At 43.1% G+C, this 23,107-nt stretch overlaps 4 protein-coding genes across 4 annotated transcripts; 3 read left to right on the top strand and 1 right to left on the bottom strand.

Annotated features, from left to right (window-relative positions):
* The first annotated feature begins 571 nt into the window (after window positions 1–571).
* LOC137900436 (vacuolar protein-sorting-associated protein 36) lies at window positions 572–6,068 on the top strand. The gene is made up of 14 exons (XM_068744518.1): window positions 572–702; window positions 853–921; window positions 1,049–1,119; window positions 1,598–1,712; window positions 1,862–1,951; window positions 2,427–2,513; window positions 2,916–2,948; window positions 3,154–3,231; window positions 3,461–3,595; window positions 3,712–3,777; window positions 3,862–3,926; window positions 4,294–4,378; window positions 4,514–4,590; window positions 5,526–6,068. Exons 1-14 carry the CDS (start codon window positions 607–609, stop codon window positions 5,605–5,607), a joined length of 1,149 nt encoding a protein of 382 aa, XP_068600619.1. The 5' UTR covers window positions 572–606; the 3' UTR covers window positions 5,608–6,068.
* Window positions 6,069–7,914: 1,846 nt separating this feature from the next.
* Window positions 7,915–12,194, top strand: LOC137900245 (thrombospondin type-1 domain-containing protein 1-like). Its single transcript, XM_068744307.1, has 7 exons — window positions 7,915–7,966; window positions 8,775–9,169; window positions 9,271–9,913; window positions 10,215–10,376; window positions 10,462–10,861; window positions 10,967–11,444; window positions 11,547–12,194. Exons 1-7 carry the CDS (start codon window positions 7,915–7,917, stop codon window positions 12,192–12,194), a joined length of 2,778 nt encoding a protein of 925 aa, XP_068600408.1.
* A 739-nt stretch (window positions 12,195–12,933) lies between these two features.
* On the bottom strand, window positions 12,934–15,268 carry LOC137900546 (fibrinogen-like protein 1). The gene is made up of 9 exons (XM_068744650.1): window positions 15,229–15,268; window positions 15,049–15,144; window positions 14,577–14,844; window positions 14,299–14,458; window positions 14,077–14,174; window positions 13,879–13,967; window positions 13,648–13,773; window positions 13,501–13,565; window positions 12,934–13,303 (listed from the first exon to the last, which is right to left on the bottom strand). Exons 2-9 carry the CDS (start codon window positions 15,142–15,144, stop codon window positions 13,123–13,125), a joined length of 1,083 nt encoding a protein of 360 aa, XP_068600751.1. The 5' UTR covers window positions 15,229–15,268; the 3' UTR covers window positions 12,934–13,122.
* Window positions 15,269–16,907: 1,639 nt separating this feature from the next.
* On the top strand, window positions 16,908–22,199 carry LOC137900264 (phosphatidylinositol 3,4,5-trisphosphate 3-phosphatase TPTE2-like). Its single transcript, XM_068744326.1, has 18 exons — window positions 16,908–16,954; window positions 17,083–17,163; window positions 17,256–17,303; window positions 17,388–17,549; window positions 18,112–18,231; window positions 18,987–19,086; window positions 19,410–19,473; window positions 19,610–19,674; window positions 19,791–19,851; window positions 19,931–20,012; window positions 20,117–20,205; window positions 20,311–20,372; window positions 20,457–20,537; window positions 21,084–21,189; window positions 21,278–21,375; window positions 21,449–21,544; window positions 21,658–21,728; window positions 21,815–22,199. The coding sequence occupies exons 1-18, from the start codon at window positions 16,908–16,910 to the stop codon at window positions 21,978–21,980; spliced, it is 1,599 nt and encodes a 532-aa protein (XP_068600427.1). The 3' UTR covers window positions 21,981–22,199.
* The last annotated feature ends 908 nt before the right edge of the window (window positions 22,200–23,107 follow it).

The raw sequence follows: 23,107 nt of genomic DNA, 5'->3' as shown, positions 1-23,107 counted from the left end.
GTCCTTTGCTACGTTACAACTTTCCACCAGAACAATGAATTCAAACCATGAGAAGGAAAAGCTACAGCGCAGCAAAACCTGTCTGTACCAGTTCGCCCACAGCTAACAACAAGCTAGCCAGCTACAATTGCCCTAATTCTGAACGTAGCTTAATAAAAGACGCAAGAAATGCAAATAAAGATGTTCATCTGTCTATTCAAGTAAAATTCTATTCAGCTAATGTTGATGATACTGATAGCGACGACAGAGTGACTATATTCATTTCAGACAACCCCGGGAGGAATAGCAGTCTTGCTAGCTTCCAATGACAGCTGGCGCTAGTAACGTCAACATAAAAAAGGACCCGTGTTAGAATGAAAGGATGCCGTGTAGAAAGTTAGATAAAATGTAAAAACAAAACTACAATAGTTTCATTAAAAAATGTATTTTCGTTAAGATTATAACATATTATTATTTTATTGCTTTTATATGTTTTTGTTCTATAATTCTTTTTAAATATCAAATACTAAATTGAGTCAGGCTATTTTTTTGACAGCGTACAGGAAGTAAACATAACTGCATTTCAAGTAGAAAAAAAAGTGTAGCTAATTTGTTGTTATATTGAAAATGGATCGCTTTTCATGGTCAAATGGGCTGTTAGAAATAAATGAAACTTTAGTGATTCAGCAGCGAGGTGTCAGACTCTATGACGGCGACGATAAGGTATGCTATTGGTTTACTTTTCGTTAGTAAGGTACAATTGTGACCACTCAAGAAGCTAAAACCTAATAAGATTGAATAGTGCTGTCAAGTTGATGTTGAACTGAAGGTTACGTGGGAGACTAAAGGAAAATAAATGTATTTTCCTGTCAGGCTAAGTTGGATACTGGAGTTGCCTTGTTGAGCACTCATCGGTTGATCTGGAGAAACGTAAAAAATCAGGTGAGAGAGCAGTTAATACCGCATACTTACCACACTGATTCGATTGATCGAGAACTGCAGTATTGATCATAGACATTTTCGTTAGAATTGTGTGTGCTTACTTCTGCGTTCCTCTGGTCGTCGGCAGGAATGCTGCATATCCATGCCCTTATCCCAGTTCATCTTCTTTGAGGAACAGGCTGCAGGAATAGGAAAAAGGTGAGGTGTCAGTGGCGTTCAGTAATAGCAATTAGATCTAAGACATTACCATTACCATTACATTAGAAAGGAACACACAACTTTTTTGTGTGTTTTGTATGTGAGTGCTGTTTGGACCCCCCTAAAAAAAACTAAATCAACAGCTGACTATCATGATCCGTTGTTTGAAAATAACAAAAAAAATTATCTGATGCTGGCTCAAGGGTACATGAATTTATTATGGAAATTTGTTCACATAATAACGAGTGGTTGTTTTTTTGTGGAGGTCTTAACCCCCTTTAATTCAAAGGTCTTGGAAAAGTTTTTAAATAGACCTTGAAGTTGTTGTTTTTTCATTTTGGTCAGACTCTGGCTTCCACAGTCAATAAATGCAGACAACAATACTGCAAACAACAATAACTCCAGTTTACAAGAAATAATTGATGCATTTCTAATTTATTTCACCATATCTATTAATTGTTGATCATTTATCCTGTAGTGCAAAAATTGTTATCCACCTTCACCCCACACCTTCCAACAAGGAGCCTGGTCCCTATCAGCACAGCAAGTTCTCCTTCATTAAACTGTCCTTCAAAGAACATGGGCAGATTGAGGTACTCTCTGTCATGAAAGTAGTCAAAAGGGTTTTCAGTATTAAGTATTTGTAGGTATTGTTTGCATAATATTAAGCATTCCTTAATTCTTTGGTGTCTGTGTTTGATCATTCATGACCTGGAATTGATACGCAATCGTGTGCTTGCAGTTTTACAGGAGGCTTACTGAGGAAATGACTCAGAAGAGATGGGAGAACACACCCGTTTCACAATCCATCTCCACAGGAACTGGTACTCAGGTCAGAAGATGAACAGATACTCATCCTCAATCGACTTGAATCTATTCCTTTCCACCGTTTGCTAAAGGATGAAGTTGATTAACCTGTTTCCACTCCACATAGACCGTAATAATCCAAACTGTTACGCAACATGTGATACACATGGCAGCTACTTCAGTTCATATTATGGTCACAGGATGGCAGTGTTGTTAAATTTAGGAATGACATAAAAATATATTTTAGAGCAGTATCTGTATGTACTATGTTGAATTGTAAATAAAATAAAAATAAGTAAAGTTACTTATTGCTATTTTACTTGATATAGTGTAATGTTTCTCTAAAGTGCATTGTACAATTTTGTACATATAAATGTGAAGTGATAATGAATAAAATTTACGTTTTTCTTTGATAATGTTACAGCGGTTGATCCTCCTCACGTTTTGTTTTTTTCCTTGTCATTCAAAGCTGTAAATTGCTTTTTTGTACTTTTGTATAGGCAGGAAAGACTCGTGCCGTGGGAATTGTCGGCATTGAGAGGAAGATAGAGGCAAAGAGAAAAGAAACAGACAAAAACATTTCTGAGGTATTGTGAAGCAATAGTACTGACTGTCAGAAATACTCAATGTCAGAACGGGAAATGGCGATGCTACTTTAATCTACAATTATACATTTGAATGTGAAATAAATATGTTCTTCCGTCAGCTTCCTCTGAGCGGAAGATTTCTGTTATGAGGAAAAATGTAATTAAAAGTGGAAAATAATTCCTAGATCCACACAAAATTGAAGTTGGTTCTTTGCTGACCCACACACCAGACTTCTACTAACTCTCAAGCGCCTTCTAATGATCAAAATAAATAAATACCAGACACAGGATATGTTTGTGTAGTAAGTAAGAATGTTATTTAATTGATCTCCGCTGCAGTTCTGTGTAAATATTTATTGAGAAACTTCTGAGTATTATAACCCATGTACTCACTTTTTCCAGGCCTTTGAGGACCTCAGTCAGCTAATGGTGAAGGTAAAGGGAAACGTGCATTTGTATTTTAACATTTTCCGTAAGATGTTGATTTATAGTTTCTTTTCATTCACCTCATTGAAGTCCACTTACATTTAATGTTTTGACGATTAAACTGTATCATCCATGGATATCAAACTTGTGTTAAGCTTGTATGCTCCCATGTTGCAGGATTTGCTGAATGATCGTCTGCTCTTACTACCAACAGGCCAAAGAGATGGTGGAGCTGTCCAGATCGATAGCCAACAAAATCAAAGACAAGCAGGGAGACATAACAGAAGATGAGGTGTGGCGCACAACTGCTGTAGTTTTAATTCACTGCCCATGTAGTAAAAGTTGTGATCAATTACATTACCTACAATACTCCTCACACTGACTAGAACACATAGTGTGTTGATGATGAAATCTGATGTGCATGAATACAACATTCCTATTACCGGTACTGGTATTAAACCATTCATTTTGTTTTTGTCAAGTAATTTGCTATTTATTAAGAGTTATGCTTGGTTTTACAGACAATCCGGTTCAAGTCGTACCTACTGAGCATGGGTATAGCCAACCCTGTTACCAGGGAAACACATGGATCAGGTACACATTACCATTTGCAGCTGGCTAAGCAACTGGGAAATATGCTACAGGCCCCTCTGGAAGTAAGTGTGAATTTTGAGTTCCAAATATTTTCTGCCTACTCGGGCTATGAACAGATGCTCAATTCAACCTTGCTTACTTTGTTGTCTTTACTCCCTTTCTTCCATTTCTCTCCCAGGAGCGTGGCGGCATGATGGCTCTCACTGAGGTTTATTGTCTTGTCAACCGGGCTAGAGGGATGGAGGTGATGCACACATTCAGGCTACTCTCAAAATGCCTTTGGTGGTCTGTGTGATACTGAGCGTCCTTTTTTGTTTTCTCTCCACAGCTTTTATCTCCAGAAGATTTGGTTAACGCGTGCAGGATGTTTGAGTCTTTAAAGCTCCCACTGAGGTGACTTTGAGTGCTGTTTAATGTATCTGTGCTCGTATTGGTACGTTAAAAACCGGGTTCTGTGTTTACTGGAGGAGTACATGGGGAAGGGTTGGATGTTTTGCAGAGGCCAGGCTCTTCCTGTGTGGCTTCCTGTTGTTGGAAGTGGTGTCCAGCCCTCTTCAGCAGTCATTTCCTGTCACTTCCTGGGGTTTCAAAAGAAGCACTGGCCTGTTTCCTTTGCCATGCTGGTCTTAGTAACTCCTCGATTGGTCGCTGCGCTTGAACCGTTTTTTTTTTTTTTGTATTACTTTGACCAAAGTTTATTTTTGCATAAATCTCACACACATAAATAATCTTTCCTTCTTTTGCCCTGTCCACTCTGGAGGCTGCGTGTGTTTGACAGTGGTGTGATGGTGGTCCAGCTGCAGTCTCACAGTGAGGAGGAGATGATATCCTCAGCGGTGGACAATGTAAGCTTTACTGTTACAAACAGTACACTGATTGAACAAACTGCATATATGGTTAACAAAATACATATAAATAAACTGCAGCAAGATTTTTTTGTTTTTTTACATGATTCACCTCTTCATCTTCCTCATCCTCAGGTGTCAGATAAAGGTTCTTTGACAGCAGAGGAGTTCGCGAAGCTCCTGGGTCTATCTGTACTTCTGTCTAAAGAGAGGTACATCAAAGACTCATCGTGTCAACCTACACTTTAATGCTAAAGGAATTCACCCGCCTGCCTTCAAGCAACTTGAGCTTTATCCCATTCTTAAACCATAGGATTTAACATGTCGGTCTATTCTCCAAACTGTTCCTACAAAGTTGGGAGGATGGAAATGTCTAAAATGTCTTGGTATGCTGAAGCACTGAGAGTTCCTTTCACTGAAGCTAAGGGGCCGAGCCCAACTCCCTAAAAACACCCTCCTCCATGAAAATGGAGGTACAATGCAGTCAGACAACCGCCGAACCCAGACTCGTCTATTCGATTGCCAGATGGAGAAGCATCACTCCAGAGTACTGTTCTGGACACTGGACTCCCGCTGTTCTGGAGTCCAGTGTTGGCACGCTACAGCTGCTCGGCCATGGAAAGCCATTGCATGAAGCTCTCTGCGCACGGTTCACGAGCTAACCTCAAGATGACATAAAGTTTGTGGATGTCTGTAGCTGCTGATTCTGCAGAAAGCTAACGACCTCCACACACTATGCGCCTCAGCATCTGCTGACCTCGGTCTGTGATTTTACAGAGTTGCTGTCATTCCAAATCGCTTCCACTTTGTTATACTAGCAGTTGATTGTGGAATATATACCGTAGTAGTGCGGAGACTTCACGGCCGGACTTGTTGCACAGCTGGAATCCTGTCACTGTATCAAGGTGGGATTCACTGAGCTCCTGAGAGCAGCCCATTCTTTCACAGATGTTTGTAGAAGTGGTCTGCATGCCGAGGTGCTTGATTTTATACACCTGTGGCCATGAAAAGTGATTGGAACAGCCAAATTCAATTATTTGGATAGCTGAACAAATACTTTTGGCAATGTAGTGTATTTTACTACACGATATAAAGTGAGATAATTCATGTTCATTTCTCGGCCCCCCTCCTCTCTGTTCCTATGCAGGTTGTTGCTGGCTGAGAAGATGGGCCACCTGTGCAGAGACGACTCTGTTGAGGGGCTGAGATTCTACCCCAACATGTTTTGACCCGTTTGCCATCATCGTTACGATAATGAGATAAAACAGGTGAAGAGGTGAAGAAGAGAGCTGAACTCCCACTTCTGATCGACTGGATGGTGCTGTGACATTACGTGTATAAACTGAGCAGGCATACTTCTGCTGTTTTTCCTATCCAGTCTGATGAATATCGATTATCGGTTGCCGTTCTTTCAGTGATGTTTTTAAATCCACTATGGGTGTCACGCGCTATTCTCTCTGTGTAGGTCTGAGAGAGGGAAAAAAAGCCTTTTCCAGTTCAAGAGTTCTATGCAGAAAAGTGTTGACAGTTTTGCTGTATTTGGTGGGGGGTTATCAATATTATTGGCATCAGTCTGATATTGCATTTCATTGATGAAACATTTTTGGGTTGTTATTACACCTTTTTAAAAGCAGCATAAACTGTTATGAAAAGATACAAATGTTTTCCTAAGTAAAACAAAAATACTTTTATGCAATAAATGATAGGAATCAAGCTGCTGTTATGTTTTATCTTCTAAGAAGATAGAGAACATGCTCACATCTAAATACCATACTGACTTTTTCCCCCTTCAAATCTCGTACATCCTTTTCTCTCCAAGGACTTTGACTCTTTAGACCTTGTCTGTGATGCATTAGTCTGGTTGTTGCTGAATGTAACACCAGATTCTCGCTTTTTTGAATCTGAAGTGCATCACTGTTGGAATTGTGCTCATGCAGTTCTTTATTGAGCAGACCAGTGATGGATATTTCATCTCCAAAGAAGCGTCCTGTTTTGTGCTGGCTACACTGCAGCTGATTAGATTACACCGCCATGTGGTTGACTTATTGATATTCCCTTCAGGAAGTCTTGAATGCTGAACTGCAGGCTGGTCTGATCATAATAATTATGTAATGCTTGGCATTGAACTTTAATTCCAAGTGCATTTTATTTCGATCTATGCCCTGAATGGCTGTAAGTCATCTGTCCAAATCGCAGTAATATTGTTTTTCATCAGTGGGTTAGTAGAGAAAAATACTTGTTTGTGACTCCTGGGTCCAGATTTTATTGTATCCGGACAGGTATCTGGATCACTCTCAAAATTTGTGATCGGAGTTAGACCAAGACCCATCTTCTGATTTCTTTCCCATCCAGATCCATCCAGCAGTTTTTTCCGTAATCCTGCTAAACACAATTTTGGGAAAGATCTTGATAATGCCCGAAATCTAGATTCCTATACCTTATACACCTTATACACAGTCATGCATACACCTTGCATGACTGTGTTCAATTCCATAAACATCAGTCAATAATCAATCAAGATATTGAGTAACAAATGTTGAAGCTGGATTTACGACAATGTTAACAAAAAAAAATCAAAGTTATCCAGAATCCAGGATCATCAACAAAATGTAATCATCTGTTCCCATGGTAACATTCCCAACTTCTCCTAAAAATGTCATCAAGATCCATCTGTAACTTATTGAGTTATGTTGCAAACGGACAGACAGACAGACCGTCCTCCCGACTGATGTTGGTGAGACAGGATCGATTTCACGCGCTCTGAACACCCCCCGCCCTTCTGCGTGTGTCCTGCTGAGAGTATTAGTAGTTTATCAGTCTGTAGAAATGTGGTACTGGAACACGGAGAGGACGTTATTCAGTCAACCAGACATGTGAGTAGTGCCGTTTTATTTTATAACCCCTCAAAGCAGTGAGGTTTAAGCATAAATGTTAGATCTGCATCACTTTCAGGTTAATATACGCACAAGAAAGGGCTTTATAATGATACAACAAACATAAAGAGAGATACAGTAATGGGGTTATAATAAACCTTTCTTCACTTTAAAGCCCATTTCACAATTTGAGTACTTTAAATGAGTGAATTACACTAAGTTTTCATTGGCATTTTTCTCAGTATTAAATGCAGAATTTCGCAGCAGTTTGTTCCCCAGAATCTTCACTTTTGACATTTGTATCTGAGAAAAAAGTCTGGAATTGTGTGTTTTTAATAATAATCTTAAAAAAACACTAGCATAAGACAGAAATTGGGCTCCACAGCAGAAATGTTTCCCACCCCTTCATGGCCATTGTTCAAATAAAGGAAGAGGAAGACGCCGGTGTAAATCCAGAAGACTCGTGGCCACGGCTTCACGCTCTGGCTTTCCTGTTTTTTCCCCTTTATCCAGTAGAAAGATGATTTCTGTCTGATGGACAATCTGCTGCCGTCTCGTGCACGACTGAGTTCTTTTTGTGCATGCTTTGTGATTTGCAGAGGTCGGGACTTGTCGGGAGCGTGGTCATGTGGTGTAGAAGTAGACAAAAGCTAGAGCATCGTAATGACCCAGGCTGTCTCACTGCTGCCCTTTCTGCTGGCGCTCCTGGGATACGGTGAGTGCCACTGATATTTACCATGCAATAACAAAGCGTAACTCAGATGAGGCCTATCAAATCCATTTGTGTTGTTTCGCTCATTCATGTGTTGAGCTGATGGGGGGGGGGGGGGTAATGGAGGCTCAGTATCTTCCTCTTCCTTACACACATTGCCTTTCCACAAGATTTGCACACAGGATGTACACACTACTCTGGAAAATACTTCATAAAATAATATGCTTCTGTTTTATGATCCCCATTTACTTATTCTGAACTAATTTGCTCAGGGTGTTGTGAAGTAGTTAACTACTAAAAGTTGAGTCTAATGTGGGTAAGAAATGTGTAATTCACCTTTACTAATGCTAATTCATTATTAATTCTAGTGCAGAAACCTGAGTTTAGCATTTAATAACATGCTGAACAAAATCTATCATTTGTGCCTAGTATAGGAAATATATTAATAAGCCCATATGTAACTTATTTTTAACTTCACAAGAGATTTTTGGTATAAATTATAGTGTACAGTCATTATTTAAGCTCCCACAAGCTACTTAACCAACTATTCAAAATGATGACACAACTAAAATGACATCAGGATGTATCAGTTCTAGGATTTAATACGAACACATTGTGGGCACAACATTCAAAGCCACGTCAAGAATATTGAAAGTCAAGGTAGTATATACAGACAAATACACAAATATACAAATTAATAGACAAATAAATGGCAACGACAGCATCTGTTGACCACATTTGAACCAGATTGCCACACAACGTGTGAAATTGCCTCTTGCCCATTGTCTATTCTGTGAATTCTGTTCTCTAGCTTTCGCAGGGCTCAATGTCTGGCCCTCCTTCCACATGGCCCTAAGCAGCTCCAGTGTATTTGTGGACTTGAGCACAAAAACCAACGGCAGCGCCATCCGTAGCTCAAGCCTGTCTCTGGTCAACATGGAAACCAACGCCACCCTTCTGACTCGGACTCTCCCAAGCAGCCAATCGACTGGCCGGGTGGAGTTCGACTGCTCTTGCTTCCTGTATGCAGGAACTTTCCGGTTCCTGTTGAGGCAGACAAGGGTGTCGTCTACTTCTCACGTCAATGGCTCAGAGGACAGGAGTAGAGAGAGTACTACCTGGTGGTGGAGTTCAGAACTGCAGGTGCAGTGGCCCACCTTTCACATCGCGGTGGGCAGGGCTGGAAACCACTCTGGATCTTTTCAGGCGAGACAAACAAGATATCTGACACGCAAAGTCGCTTTATTGTGCGAGAAGAATTGCAACCAATGTGATTAACTCACCGATCTTCCTCTGTCTCCCTCCAGGTGGGGCTATCCATGAATGATCACTTCCAGGCTTGCTCTCACGGTATTGACTCCTCTCTTTTCCTAGAAGTCAGCTACCTGGAGTTCAACCAGATAGGGCGAAGCAGCATCAACAAGGTCCGATTCCATACGCGGCGCCCAATCAAACCCGTCCGCTCCCAGAGCCTTGAGCTAGCGTGCGCCTTCCCCTTCACAGAGAGAGACTTCATAAGAGTTGCTCTGCAGTCTCCTCATGCAGCACAAGACGTGAAGAGCTCCGGGCCTCTTTACCTGGCCCGTATATTCTCCTATAAGCTGCTGGTGGAAAGCAGCAATGCTTACAGGAAAGGTTGTGAAGGGACGATGACTGTCAAACTGATAACTCCACCATGCGCTCACGTCAATGGGAAAGTGCTGTTGTATAAGGATGCAGGTGTGGGAACAGGAATGGATGCGGGTGGGACGGCGCTGCAGGGATTTGGAGCGGAGGAGCCCACTTCTCCTCCAGTGGCCTTCAACTGGCTGACTCAAGGAGAGAACGAGACGGAATTCAATTGCTCTGTGTTTTATCCAGGAAGGAACAAGTACTGCTTTCGCTTTGTTTTTAACTACAGTCGCTCGCCGAGCCCTGCACAGACGTGTTTGGTGGTTCACCGGGGCACAGGTGAGACAGGACTGATGGACGTGTTCGCGTTTGGTAGAAAAAAAAATCTAATCTAATCCATTTGACTTTTTGTACCAAATTCTTTTCATCAAGCTCAGATGTTTATTGAAATAAAACATGTAAAGATCTGATTAAACATTTTTGACTCTTCTGTTTGGAGGACACGGCTTTAGATATTAACGGGCTGATGCTGCGTGACTTGATGGTTTAGCTTTTTGTTGTGTGCCTTTCTAAACGTCTGCTGTATTTTCTACAGGGTCGTACTGTACACATTTACCAGCTGACCTCTCGTTGTCTGCAGAGTCGCTGGGCCCGTGGCAGCCGTGGGGTTCGTGCAGCGTGAGCTGTGGAGAGGGGGTGAGGGAACGAGTTCGCCAGTGTTTGCTTCCCTCCACTGTGGAAGGGGTGCATTGCACTGGCACAATGAAAAAACAATCTGTTTGCTCCTTGGAGGACTGCGTCGGTTAGTAGCCTTACCTCTCAACCCATTTTTACCTTATAACCATTTCTCTCAAATGATTTTCTGTGGAATCTTCTCTCTCCTCCAGTGTTGCCGGTACCGTCGCCATCCTTCCCCCCTGTGCTTGTCGGATTTGCGTCATCGGGTGGTAACATTGTCATGGTGGCTGGGATCTCAATCTGCCTGACTGTCGTCGTGACTACTGTTGTGGTGGTTGTGTGGAGAAAGCTTTGCCGGACCCCACAGCTCTGCAGCTCTGTCCGCAGAGGGTCCATGCATTCTCCTGGAGGACGTAAACTCTCAGACGAGGCCTCCATTTGTGGTCACAGCCTTCAACGACCCAACCTGTCTGATGGCCGCGGCCCACTAGCTGGCATGGCCGTTGGTTCAGCCTGGACGGACAATGCTGTCCAGAGCGGTCAGCCTCTGTCAAAAGACCCAGAGAGGCTGTCCCCAACAGGACAGAAGATGTTGCCCACAATATTTGGGTATGTTTAGAATATTCTTTTTACATTTGTCCCTTAGAAAATTGTCAAATTTCTTCTGTCATCCCCGACTAGCCTTGGGTATTAAAAAGGTCATTGTCCTGCTAGGTACCGATTGGCCCAAGAGCAGTTGAAAGAAATGAAGAAGAAGGGGCTAAAGGAGGCAACACAGGTGTACCATGTATCTTCAAGCCCAGTCAATGACACACTGTTGGGAATATCTGCATCGCCCACCAACTCCCCCATCCCGACTCTGGCGCCTGGTATCCAGGACAACACCAATCCTGCCGCTCTCTTTTCTGAGGCGCCGGCACAGACGTCAGGAGTCACAGCAGAGATGAGTCCCAGCACGGAGCCCATTGGACCTCGTGGGGGTAGCTCAAAATGGCATGACCGCACAGCTGGCTGGGTTGAAATGGTGGAGAGGGGTGGGCTAGCGTCTCTTAGAGGAGAACCACCTAACGGAGCAGGATACTCCTTTCATAAGAATCCAAATTTCCGCCGGACTGCCAGTTTTAATGACCCCAAGCCTCCACCTTTACCCTCGGCACAGGCCAGGCCGTTTAGAGAAAGGAGCATGACCCAGGTCAACTTTATTTCATTATTCTATTTATGGGTGCATGCACATAAATGTTGCTTGTATTTGTGCAGGACTATTTTAATTAAAACATGCGTTATCTTTTTTAAGGTGGGATCTCGCACGCTTCCCGAAGGAACTTTATGGAGCAAAGGAAGATGGGAAAGGCAGCCATACCGCTCTTACCCCATTCCGGAGCATGGCGCCTTGGATTGGGCTGAATGCAGAGCGCAAATAAATGACCACAAGAAACCTTGGGCAGAGACAGCTGTTCCTCTTCACAGCAGTGAACTCAAACACACAGGAACCAACACAAATGGCATTTCAGCCTTTGGGAAAGATGCTCGGGCTGCTGTCGGTGTCGTTGGGCCAAGCCGCAGTCAGGCAGGAGTTGGAGAGGGAATCTCGGGGATTGGCGGTCCAGCTGTGGGGCCCAGTTTGGACCGAGCAGCGTGGGCCGAGCAGAACTGGAACCGTCGCGGCCCATCGCCCATCCAGAGAAACATCTTGGCCCGGAAGTTAAAGGAGGCTCAGTCCTGCTCTGGGGTCAAAGGGCGGCAGCGTAGCTCCACCTTTAGCGTGCCGTCCTACGAGCAGAGAAAAGGTCGCTGTCACTCTCTGCCCATGTCCGGAGACGACAGCAGCGGTGTCGCCTCGCCTTACGTCCTGAGCGAGGCGGAGAAAAGGATGCTGGACCTCGATCTCTCCTCTGCACATGGACGGGAGGAGGAGTCGAACACAGCTTCCATTTCTTTTTAAACCTAAATCTCCTCGCTTGGATGTAGATTAAACTTTATCTTGTCACAGACTCACATATCAATGAAGCTTGTTGTGTATTTTACAGAAGAAAGATATACAGTATTTTGAAAATACTGTTTCATTTTAAATTATAATTATGTTAATATGTGTCAACCTTTGGTAAACGTGCAACAGCATTTTTGAGTATAACCATTCAGAATGTCTCTTTGTTGGTTTCTGTACCATATAGTACAGTAACACTTTCAGATATCTGTAACATGGCCTTGCGCCTGTACAACTCTGTTTCCAAAAATTTGGGAGGCTGTTTAAAAATAAATAAATCAGAATGCAATAATTTGCAGACAAATGTGTTGATCAAGGTAGTCATATACTTTATATCCCCCTTTTCATTTTGAGGAATGAATTCAAGCTAACGAGGTGAAACACAAAATGTGTTACTATTTGCATTTGAATATCTCCCAAAAGTACTTTTCCTGCACTGTTAAATACAAGTCCTGCCAAAAACTGCTTTTAAAAACACTACCAAAGAAAGGCGAGTCTGATTGTTCTAATGAATGTGTTGTGAAATTCCACTGTCGTGGGGTGCAGCTTCCCATTCAGAGACCATTTGTTTGTGTGATGTCAAGGTTTTTCCTCATATTTCTGCAAAATGCACCGGTTAGAACGATCGCATGCGTTTGCTGCTGTGTTATCTGAGCTGGACACACCAGTGAGACATTGTGACTGAGATGCTGCTTGTTTTTATTGTGTAGTACTAGTAACATAAACTTGCATCAATTCAGTCAGCGCTGAAGGAGATCCTGTTCTGTGCTGTACGATGATAGTTTTCAGTAGAGGAAAAATCATGGAGTGATTAGACACAAAGATTATATATACGACGTGACATAACTTTGCCCTCGTTCATTATGGAATTTCAGGCTTGGTGTCCTTAAATGTCCCCTCCTCCACTGCCCATCGCGTCCAAGAACACCAGAGGGCGCACCTTCATGGTGGTGTGTCTCAGAGAATACCAGAGACCTCTCCAGGTCCCCCACACCACACCGTTGTCATACTGGCCCTTGTACTTCCCTTTGCGGTAGAACTTCCCATTTAGGTTGGCTGCATGGCACCTGCAGATTGAAGGGTTGAACACAATGTCTAGGTTAGTGCAATGGCTAGGTCTGCTGCACATAAAAAGGCTTGTTTGCAATCTATATCATTCATCACGATGTATTCACCAGAGCCTTGCCCTTAGCGAGGCCACTGTGTTTGTTTTTATAGCTGGATGACCACGGTAACACTCTTGGGTTTATTCTAAAGGTCTCACCTGTTGAACCACCATCCTGCAGTGCTCTCCTGCGCACAGCTGCCCTGAAGGTAGCGGTCATTGTCCTGTCAGAGACAGTCCCCACCATCAGTGTCATCACTCATCCTCTGCGTGTCTTCAGTAATCTCAAGACAGAAGACATCTAACCTGATCCCTGGTGCTGAACTGCATGCCACTGAGGCCAGCAGACCAATGTTCCACCATCCCACCACCGCCAGAAAGAGCATCCCCAGCTTGGCCACTGTACAGCCCGTACTGGAGACGGTACTTGTCCTGGGTTAGGTGTAAAAGCAGGGGATGATTTCTTTTTGAGGGGGGGGGGGGGGGGGGGGGGGGGGTTAGAGTTACTTCTAAGGCCAAGAAAGTAAAGTATCTTACAGCTTCATTAGTGATCCTGAAGTTCTCATAAAATGCGTGACGCCTCTGTCCATCCCAGTCCATGAGATCTATCTTCACCAGGTTTCTACCTTCAGGAGCATAGATAGTGCATGAGGGTGGGTAACCAAGCAGTAGAAGATGTAGGGATTATTGGAAAACAGTTTGAGGAAGCTCTCGGGGCTTTTCATCACGTCTGACCTTCTGAGAGTAGAGAATAAATGTGCTCATTTCCCAACCAAAACTCATCGTTCCACAGTTTGAAATCACCAAATCCATCTCTGTAGTCCACCCAATCCCTAGAATGAGAATATGACAGATCGGACCTCACATGAAAAACTTTATTTATAATCTAGTGCTGTGTGTTTGCAATGATTTTTGATACAAGAGGGGCACGCAAGACCATCGTCTCCGATTGGGTACCTGTCGAAGTCGACTTTTCCATGTCGACGTTTCTGAAACACCGTCCATCCTCCTCCATCCTCCATGTCACAGTAAACCAAAACAGGTTCCGAGTGTGATTTGGGTCGGATGCGGTAGAAACCACTTGGTGGTCTCAGTCGGTCAAACAGCTGAGAGCAGTCTAGGAAGAAATCATCAAAAAATAGCATGAATGTGCTATTAGACGTCATTTTCACTGGCTCATCCCAATCTACAATTGTATTATCAATAAAGGTTTTATGACTTGAACTTTTTTTTACCTTTGTCTTGGACATTTAGGTTGCCTGCTGGTGGAAGTGGCTTCATCAGTCCCACATCAGAGCTGTCTGATGTCCCACCGTTCTTCTGCTTCACAGCGAGGGTCGTATCAGTTTCAGGTCTCGCATCGGATGCAGGAGGTTTAAGCAGTTTGAAAAACTTGTTCATCTGCAAGTGCTCAACCTGCCAAGTCCCAATGAAGAGCTTATTCTCCAGCTTCCTTATGCTACGCTTGAGAGCTGCAACCTCTGGCCCACAGGAATCAGATTCCTTAAATAAATAAAAACCAGTTTCAACTTCAACTAAAATGCATCCGGCTTCTGCAAAATAGATTTTATTCACGTGGGCTCTGGATTTTCAAGGAATGAAAATCATATAACATTGTTCTTTTTGAACAACACATTTTATTTATTCCGCTAGACAAAAAATAAAAAATATCCTCAAGCCCCCTAAAGAGTAAGATAAGCTACATACTGGTAAATGTGGTGAAGACGCCATTGCTGAGATCACCAGAGTCAATAACAGCAACACTGCCATGGGTAGGAAGAAAGGTCTTGCTACAATGTCCATCTGAAATTATGAATACAATATAGTCAACTAAGTATAAAAGAATATGTGTACCGTATATCAAGACATCAGAATTTGAAATCCTACCTCGGTTTTACAAACCCTCCTCTTGTTTTGTCCAGGTTGAGTGTTCTTTTCTTCTAAAGACTCAGTATTATTTATAGGCTGGGCTGGTTGCGCATGGTCCACATTAGAGGATCCAGACTCCAGTTCGGTGCCAGATACTGAACTCGAGCCAGTTTGTCCTTTTCCTCCCATCAAGTATTCTACTATTTGGAAAAGAGTAGCTGATTCCAGACCAGCGAATGGCCTCATGGACAAAAGGGTGTTGAGAAGAAACCATTCCTGAAATAACTGAAGAACTGCGTTTTGTTTTTTGTTTATGAATCATTCTGAAAGAATGTGTATGTTCTTTTCCTCGAGGTATTATGTCTTATTATTTAACTACATTTAAATTCAGTCTTATAATAAGCACTGAAAAAAAATATCTAAAGTACTTAAAAGGCTCAAATGTATTTTTTATTTATTTAGAGATAAAATTTTAGTTCATGCCATACATACACATTTTATATTAAACATAGTATTTGGTGATAATCTTTGATGCCATGAAAACAGACCGGGGTTTGCTCTCAGCGTATTCTATCTGAGACGGCAGAAACAAAACAACAGGATGAGGAAAGATTGATTTGATCAGCAGCAAGCGATCACACAAAACAAAGCAACGAAGACCTTCATTGATTGATAGGCTACATTTGTAACGCAGTTATGGTGCCCTCTTGCGGTGATTTATGGTTAGTGTGAAAAAACCCCCAACGTTTTTAAACAATCGTTCCTCCTCGAATTAAAAAATAATAATAAAAAACAATGGCAGTAATATATTAATATATGCGTAATGTGATATTTCAGGGTTGTTTACTTTGCACTGATCCCTCCCCCATCATGCATTTCAGGTTTTTGAAAAGACCCAATCTAAATGTATTTATTTTACCGGTACTTATATAATAATTTCTTTATGTATCCCCCTTTCATTCGGTTCGACGCCACACCAAACTTGTCAGTTGTTTTACTTTGAAACGCAGCTCTGACGAGCAGCTAATTGGATCCAGATGTGGGAAACAAAAGGGTCGAGATGAGGCATGAAAACATGGCTGGCTTTAAAAAGCCCAGTAGAGGAGTTAGACTCGGGGATGAGAGTTGTCCGATAAAGGAAATCTAGACTGAACCTTTTTTTTTTTTTGTCTGTTTTGTTTTTTATAAGCGATCCAGGAAGTCCGAAACCACTACGTTTGCAAAAAAAAAAGAAAAAAAGAAAACCCACATTCTACCCGGTTAACCTTTGAACGATCTTCCTTTAAATTCGTAAGAAGTCACAAGACAAACTCCGTGTAATTCCACGAGGGACGCGCCGAGCGTTGAGCGCGGATCTGGTGTTTTTGCGTCCTCCTGATTACCAGACAGTCGAGGAAGAGGAGGAAGAGGAGAGGAGCTGCTTTCCATTTCCTTCAGAGGTAATCATGAATCTTGAATACTGCGCGGTCATAAATACTCTTTTGTGCTCTCTTGGGAAGACTTTCTGAACTCCAGCATGATTTAATATGAACATTAAAAGACTAAAACTTTCAAACAGCGGCTTGGACTGCGCGACTAAAAACGGAGCAGGTTGAAAAAAAGTTCCTGTCTTCTAGTTTGACTTTGCTTTTGTCCTTAACCCTGTGACTTTAAAACGTCCTCCTGAACTTGATGTAGAGAGGAAGGCGGAGCGCATCATGTCTTCTGTCTACTTCAGCCCAGGTTCGGGTTCAGGTGAAAATGGGTGAGGATGAACTCGCATGGGAAGCTTGACGCTCATCCTGCTGCTTCTGCTGCTGCTGCTGCTGCTGCTGCTGCTGCTGCTTTTCCCCGTGGATGAAGTTCTTCTTACTTTTCCTTCTCTGTCCACAGAAGCGTTGCAAAGATGGAGGATGCGAAGGTGGAGATCGATGATGGGAAAGACAAGACTGTGGTGCCGGACAACGTGTATCAGTGAGTTCCTGCATGATGCGGTCCCGGTTTTATTTGTGCGTTTTACACAGACGCATGTTTTTAATATTGAACGTTCCTTTTCTCTTTTGGAGGAACGTACGCAAGAAGATTACCCCGTTCGTCATGTCCTTCGGGTTTCGGTGAGCGCTCTGTTCGGGGAGGTGGTTCTCCGGCGATGATGGTGCCGCCGCCATCTGATTGTGCTTGTCCATGTCGTCCTCCAGTGCGTTTGGCGTGATCCTGATCCTAGTGGACATTGTGCTGGTGATTGTGGACCTTTCTCTTCCAACCAAGGGAAGGGAGGCTGGGAAAAGCTTGGAGGCAGTGTCCCTCCTCATCTCCTTCTTCTTTCTCGTTGATGTTCTCCTGCGGGTCTATGTGGTCGGGTGAGTGGCGTGGGGGGGGGGGGGGGGGGGCTTCGCATGCAGGACGAGGGCTGCGGGACGCTGGATATGAGGGACGTTGTCCTGTTTTTCTTTAATTACACAAATCTATGCAGGGATTCTTTGCCATGTGGCTTTGAATAGTTCTACTTGGAAAGAAAAAAAATCTTTTTTGAAGCCGGTGATGAAACGCGTTCATGTTGAGCCTATTCCTGGTCATCTCAGAAACCCTTCCTAAACTATTTGGATCTTCCAACCCCCCAGCCGACACTCTGTTCGACTGGGGGGTTAAATGGGAATTCGGATTGCGATATGTTGTAAACTGGTGCAGTGTGCCTGTGTCAGCAGAAATCGGGCGTGGCGAGCAGGAAGTAATGAGGAGGAAGCTGGACAGGATATGCATGGACACGTGCAGGACCGGTCCTTAACAATGATTCACTAATGCACCAGCACAGCACAATCCCGTGCTTGACCTGTTGAGGTTTATTGTTGGTGATTTCTGGTTTGGGTTTTCTCAACGGCGTGTTATTCATCTCGTGATTTTGTTCAAATACGCTCCTTCTAGGTTCAAAGTTTACTTCAGCTCCAAGTTGAACATCGTGGACGCCTGTGTTGTCGTGGTTACGCTGGTGGTCACCATGATTTACGCCTCCACTGAGCTGTCAGGAGTCAGCCTCATCCCCAGGTAGTCGACTCCGCATGCCCAGGGCTTATTCAGTAGGGTCACACTCTCACTAGTTCAGTGCAATGGATTATTTTAACACATTTAGCACAGACTGTTGCTTTCAGTGACTACTGCGATTTGAAAATGATTTTTCTGTTAAAGCTTGGGGGGCTACGGTAGCTTAAAGATATGTTTTTGGGGTCTGACTATATATTACATTTACAGCTGGTCATAGTAACTGCTAAAGTCATTTTGACTGCTTTCAAAATTCTCAATGTCATAACCTGGTTTAAAAATAAATAAATAATAATTGTCATTAAGGTCTAATGATGACACCAACCTGTTTTGAAAGCAGGATACATTTGTTTTGTTTTTCACAGAGATAATTGTCATTGCAGAGACGTTATGTTGTGTCGATTCAAATAAATAAAACACTCGATCATTTATAGTTTGTTTTTTTTTACCTATTCCACCAATGTTTTTCTTATATCGTGATAACAATAATCCAGATTATATACAAATAATGTCCGAGCAGTCAAAATGACTGCTATGGTCATTCTAGTAGTTGCAGAATTCTGGTAGATCAAGTGTTAAGGGACTGAGCAATTTCGAGGCGGCAGTTGTCAGTGAATTTAGGATTTTGTATTGTATTTGGGGGGGGGGGGGGGACTTTAAAATTGAGCTGTTTGTCAAAACATATTATCGATGGTATATTATCTCAGAGAGCTTGATATCCAATCGGGGGATGAATGCGTTTTTCACTTTCCTTTCCTCAGGGTTGTCAACTTCCTGCGTTTCCTGAGAATAATCATCTTGGTGAGGGTTTTCAGACTGGCAGCTCAAAAGAAAGAGCTGGAGAAGGCCACCAGGAGGATGGTAAGGGCATCGCCCTGAATAGTAGGCTTCAGTGGAAGATGCCTGTCTCGGGTTTAAGAGAAAGAAAATGGTCTTTGTGAATTTTATTGAATGCGCTTAAGGAACAAAAAAAAACCAGATTTCTGCAGAAAGGTCAAAGGCACAAAAACAACATCTCCCCACACGCGACTTAGAAAGAAGAAGTGACCACGCATTAGATGATCACAAGTGGTGAAACGGTTAATTAAGTCGGCTCGTAGCACAACGACTACATTTGGCTTAGGAGTTGTAAATCCCGCGTAGCGATGCCCACCACCTGCTGACTGAACTGTTGCCTACCACAGGTTTCTGAGAACAAGCGGCGTTATCAGAAGGATGGATTTGACCTTGACCTGACCTATGTCACAGGTAGTTGTTACACGCCGTACATGCAGCAGCAGCGACAACAAAAAACACGCTGCATGGGATCCGAAATTGATTAAGAAGGAAGACCTTTTTAAGAAGCTTTATTAGCGCTTGTTGGTGCCTGTCCCGATCTTTCTAGACCGTGTCATCGCCATGTCTTTCCCTTCCTCTGGAAAGCAGTCGTTCTACCGGAATCCAATCAAGGTGAGTCTTACACAACCTGAGTACATACGCGCACACGCACACACACACGCACACACACACACACACACACACACATCTATTATATCTGATTACACTCATCTTCTCTGCCTGTGCAGGAAGTGGCGCGGTTCCTCGACACTAAACACGAAGGACATTATAAAGTTTACAACTTGTGCAGTAAGTCGCCGCCTGCTCTGGGTACATGTACTGCATTCTCTTTTAAAAACATGAACCATGTCAATACTTTCATTTCTAGGTGAGAAAGGATACGACCCTCTTTTCTTCCACTATAATGTCGAGCGGGTTTTCATTGACGACCACAATGTCCCATCTTTGGAGTGAGTGATTATCCTGCAGCACTGCAGATGCACTAAAAGTCGCTCTCTCTCGCTCTCTCTCTCTCTCTCAACAACTTGATTGTGTGTTCTTCTATCTCACTCAGGGAAATGCTCAAATACACAGCTTGCGTAAGGGAGTGGATGTCTGCTGATCCCAAGAACATCATCGCTATTCACTGCAAAGGAGGGAAAGGTGGTGTCGAAGATCGCGACCTGTTTAACGATCATTCAGTGACTATTTGAGCTGCACAAAGATTACTGCCCCATCCGCTGATGATGATGAGCCTTTATTTCACAGGACGCACGGGCACCATGGTGTGCACCTGGCTGATTGACAGTGACCAGTTTGAGAGTGCACAGGTACGCCTCTCTTTTGGCTCTAATGGAGTTCGGATAAGTCGATTTGAAATGTTTCATCCTCTTTGCATTCGTTTCTGTTTCTAGGACAGTCTAGAGTATTTCGGTGAAAGGAGAACAGACAAGAGTCAGAGCTCCAAGTTTCAGGGAGTGGAGACTCCCTCTCAGGTAAAGAGCAAGACATTTGGGGGGCAAAACATAAAAGTCATGTACAGGAGACATTTATTTTGAAATATTAACATTTTTTAACAGTTTTAAATAATTTGTGCCTCCGTTCATCAAAAACTAAAATGGTTTTGACTCTTTATTCAATGTACTTCTGCAAAGGAGGCAACATTGTTCTGTTTGCTGGATTCTTTTCAAAAGTTCTGAATGTATTTTGATAAAAAAGCCATTTGATTTTATTGCCGAGCCAGGCCATCAGCTGGACCCAGAATATTCTTATCAGGATGATCATTTCTTTAAGGATGTTTTACCATTATTGTGACATTATATCCTAACATTTACTGAAATGTAGTAATAAGACAACAGCCTTAATCAAATTATGGCTGAAACTGTGCTTTTGTTGTTTTGCACCAAGATGAGAACAATATTGCAAAAGAATAGCTTCACAAAAATATCTCTTTGCACTACCATTGTAACACATTTTGTTTATTTGCACACACAGTATGTTGCACATGGAGGATAACGGTTCCCTTTGCTTGTGAACTGCAGAGCCGGTACGTGGGCTACTACGAGATCATGAAAACCAAGTTCAACAGGCGGTTGCCTCCTCCTCAAAGCCTCAGGATCACAAGTTTCCGCATCCACTCCATAGCAGGTCAGACTGCAGCATACCAGCAGCGCGTTCACACCCGTAACTTCTGTTTTTGTGGTCTTTTAACATCCCCGTCGCTGCTCTTCGTCAGGTGTGGGCAAAGGCGATGGCAGCGACCTCAAGGTGAAGATAATTGTGAAGAAAGAGCTTGTGTTTCAGGGTGTGTGCGCCAAACAGGAGAACTGCACAGTAAGTGCTACAACACTTGAGCAGCTGCACCCATCAGGTCCTGCCGGTTCCTTAATGCATCTCTGGTTTGGAGGTTTTTCCCGACGTGGGCAACAACGCAGCGGTGATCAGCCTCCGGGATGGGCCTGTGGTTGAAGGGGATGTGAAGGTCATGTTCGAATCGAGCGCTGTGAGGACCTGCGTTTTCACACTTTCTGCATGAAAGAAAACTAATAATTCACCTTATCGTAACAGGATGTATCGATCTATTTATTTATGATGATGATTTGTCGCCCCCCCCAGGGTCTGCCGAAAGGATACGAAGACGTTCCATTTTACTTCTGGTTCAACACCTCCTTCGTAGCGGATAACAAGTACGTCCCCTTTGCTCTGATGCCGTTATTTCTGCTGCTGTGCTTTTTACCCTTGCGTTCATGGCCGGCCTCCAACCTCTCCACAGGCTGTTTCTACCCAGGGAAGAGCTGGACAACCCTCATAAAGCCAAGACCTGGGACCTGTACAAGGAGGATTTTGGCATTACCGTGTCGTTCTCGGAACCATACGAAGTGACGCCCAGCTTCCTGCGGGAGAAGGAAAGCGAGCGAACGCCTGCGAGAAGGAACTGAGGATTGAAACCGCCTGTAGAAAGAGTAACGGATTAAAATCTTTATTGCAGTTGTACTGTTGGCGATGGACGAGCAGAAATGGATCGAACACTAAGAAATGAATGATTACTATGTCGTATGTTCAGATGCTGCATCCGTCGGGCTCCATCGCTCAGTCAGATTGGGCAGACTGAAAAGTTGCTCTTGTGTGTTGTGGTGGAATTAAGCGTATGGAAATGGTTACCATGATGAGTTTGAGTTCTTGTTGTGGGTGCTACTCGGTGTCCTAAAATAAAATGTGAACATGTATAAATGGTCAGAAAATCATTTGCATCTGTTGAAACAATTTTGAAAGTTTGTCTTTGGCATCTTGGTTGATCTCTGCATTAATGAAATGACGAGTCCATTTGTCATAAGATATTTACCTCAGCCAAGGAGGTTGTATTTATGACGGCAAGTATCTGTGTCTTAGCGGGATTACGGACAAACTGCTGGATGGGTCTTGGTCTAACTTGGATCCCATTGGACTTCGAGAGCGCTCCGGATATCCGCCTGCATACAAAACAAATCCAGATTTTCCCATTTACTTACAATGGAGGCTTTCTCAAAAAATATCTTGTAAAAATATGCATTCGATTCACTCACCAAAAACCGGGGTTCAATATGAACCATCCTGGAAAATGTTTTGGATCTGATCCAGAATGAGGTCAAGAAGAAGCATTACATTTTAACATTACCCTAAACTCCATTAATGGATTCAAAAATCAGTTAAAAATCAGCTCTGATTCACTTTTACTTTTCAAGGTTGGTGTATAAATATACAAAGAACAATTTAGAACATTTTGATGATGCAGATCACCGTGTGGACCCGGGGCCTTTTAAATACATGTCCAGGTTATTACCCTCGCCGAAGAGGAGGCGAGGGTATTGCAATTGGGTGCGTTTGTTTGTCTGTCTGTCCGAGCGCATAAGTCAAAAACTAGTAACCCAATCAACTTGAAAATTTTACACGAGCAAGGTTCTGTCCGTGGCTCGGTCCTCCCCGAGAATGGCGTTGGTCCGGATCTGGATCCAGATTCTAGAATTATTTTTACATCTGGAATTGTGCCTGTGCTGTAAACTGCCACTTTAAGAGGGAGGGACACGAA

Source organism: Brachionichthys hirsutus, chromosome 10 (genome assembly GCF_040956055.1).
Source record: "Brachionichthys hirsutus isolate HB-005 chromosome 10, CSIRO-AGI_Bhir_v1, whole genome shotgun sequence".
Lineage (NCBI taxonomy): Eukaryota > Metazoa > Chordata > Actinopteri > Lophiiformes > Brachionichthyidae > Brachionichthys > Brachionichthys hirsutus.
The sequence above is the reverse complement of the archived record's forward strand: the minus strand, read 5'-3'. Positions and strand labels throughout refer to the sequence as shown.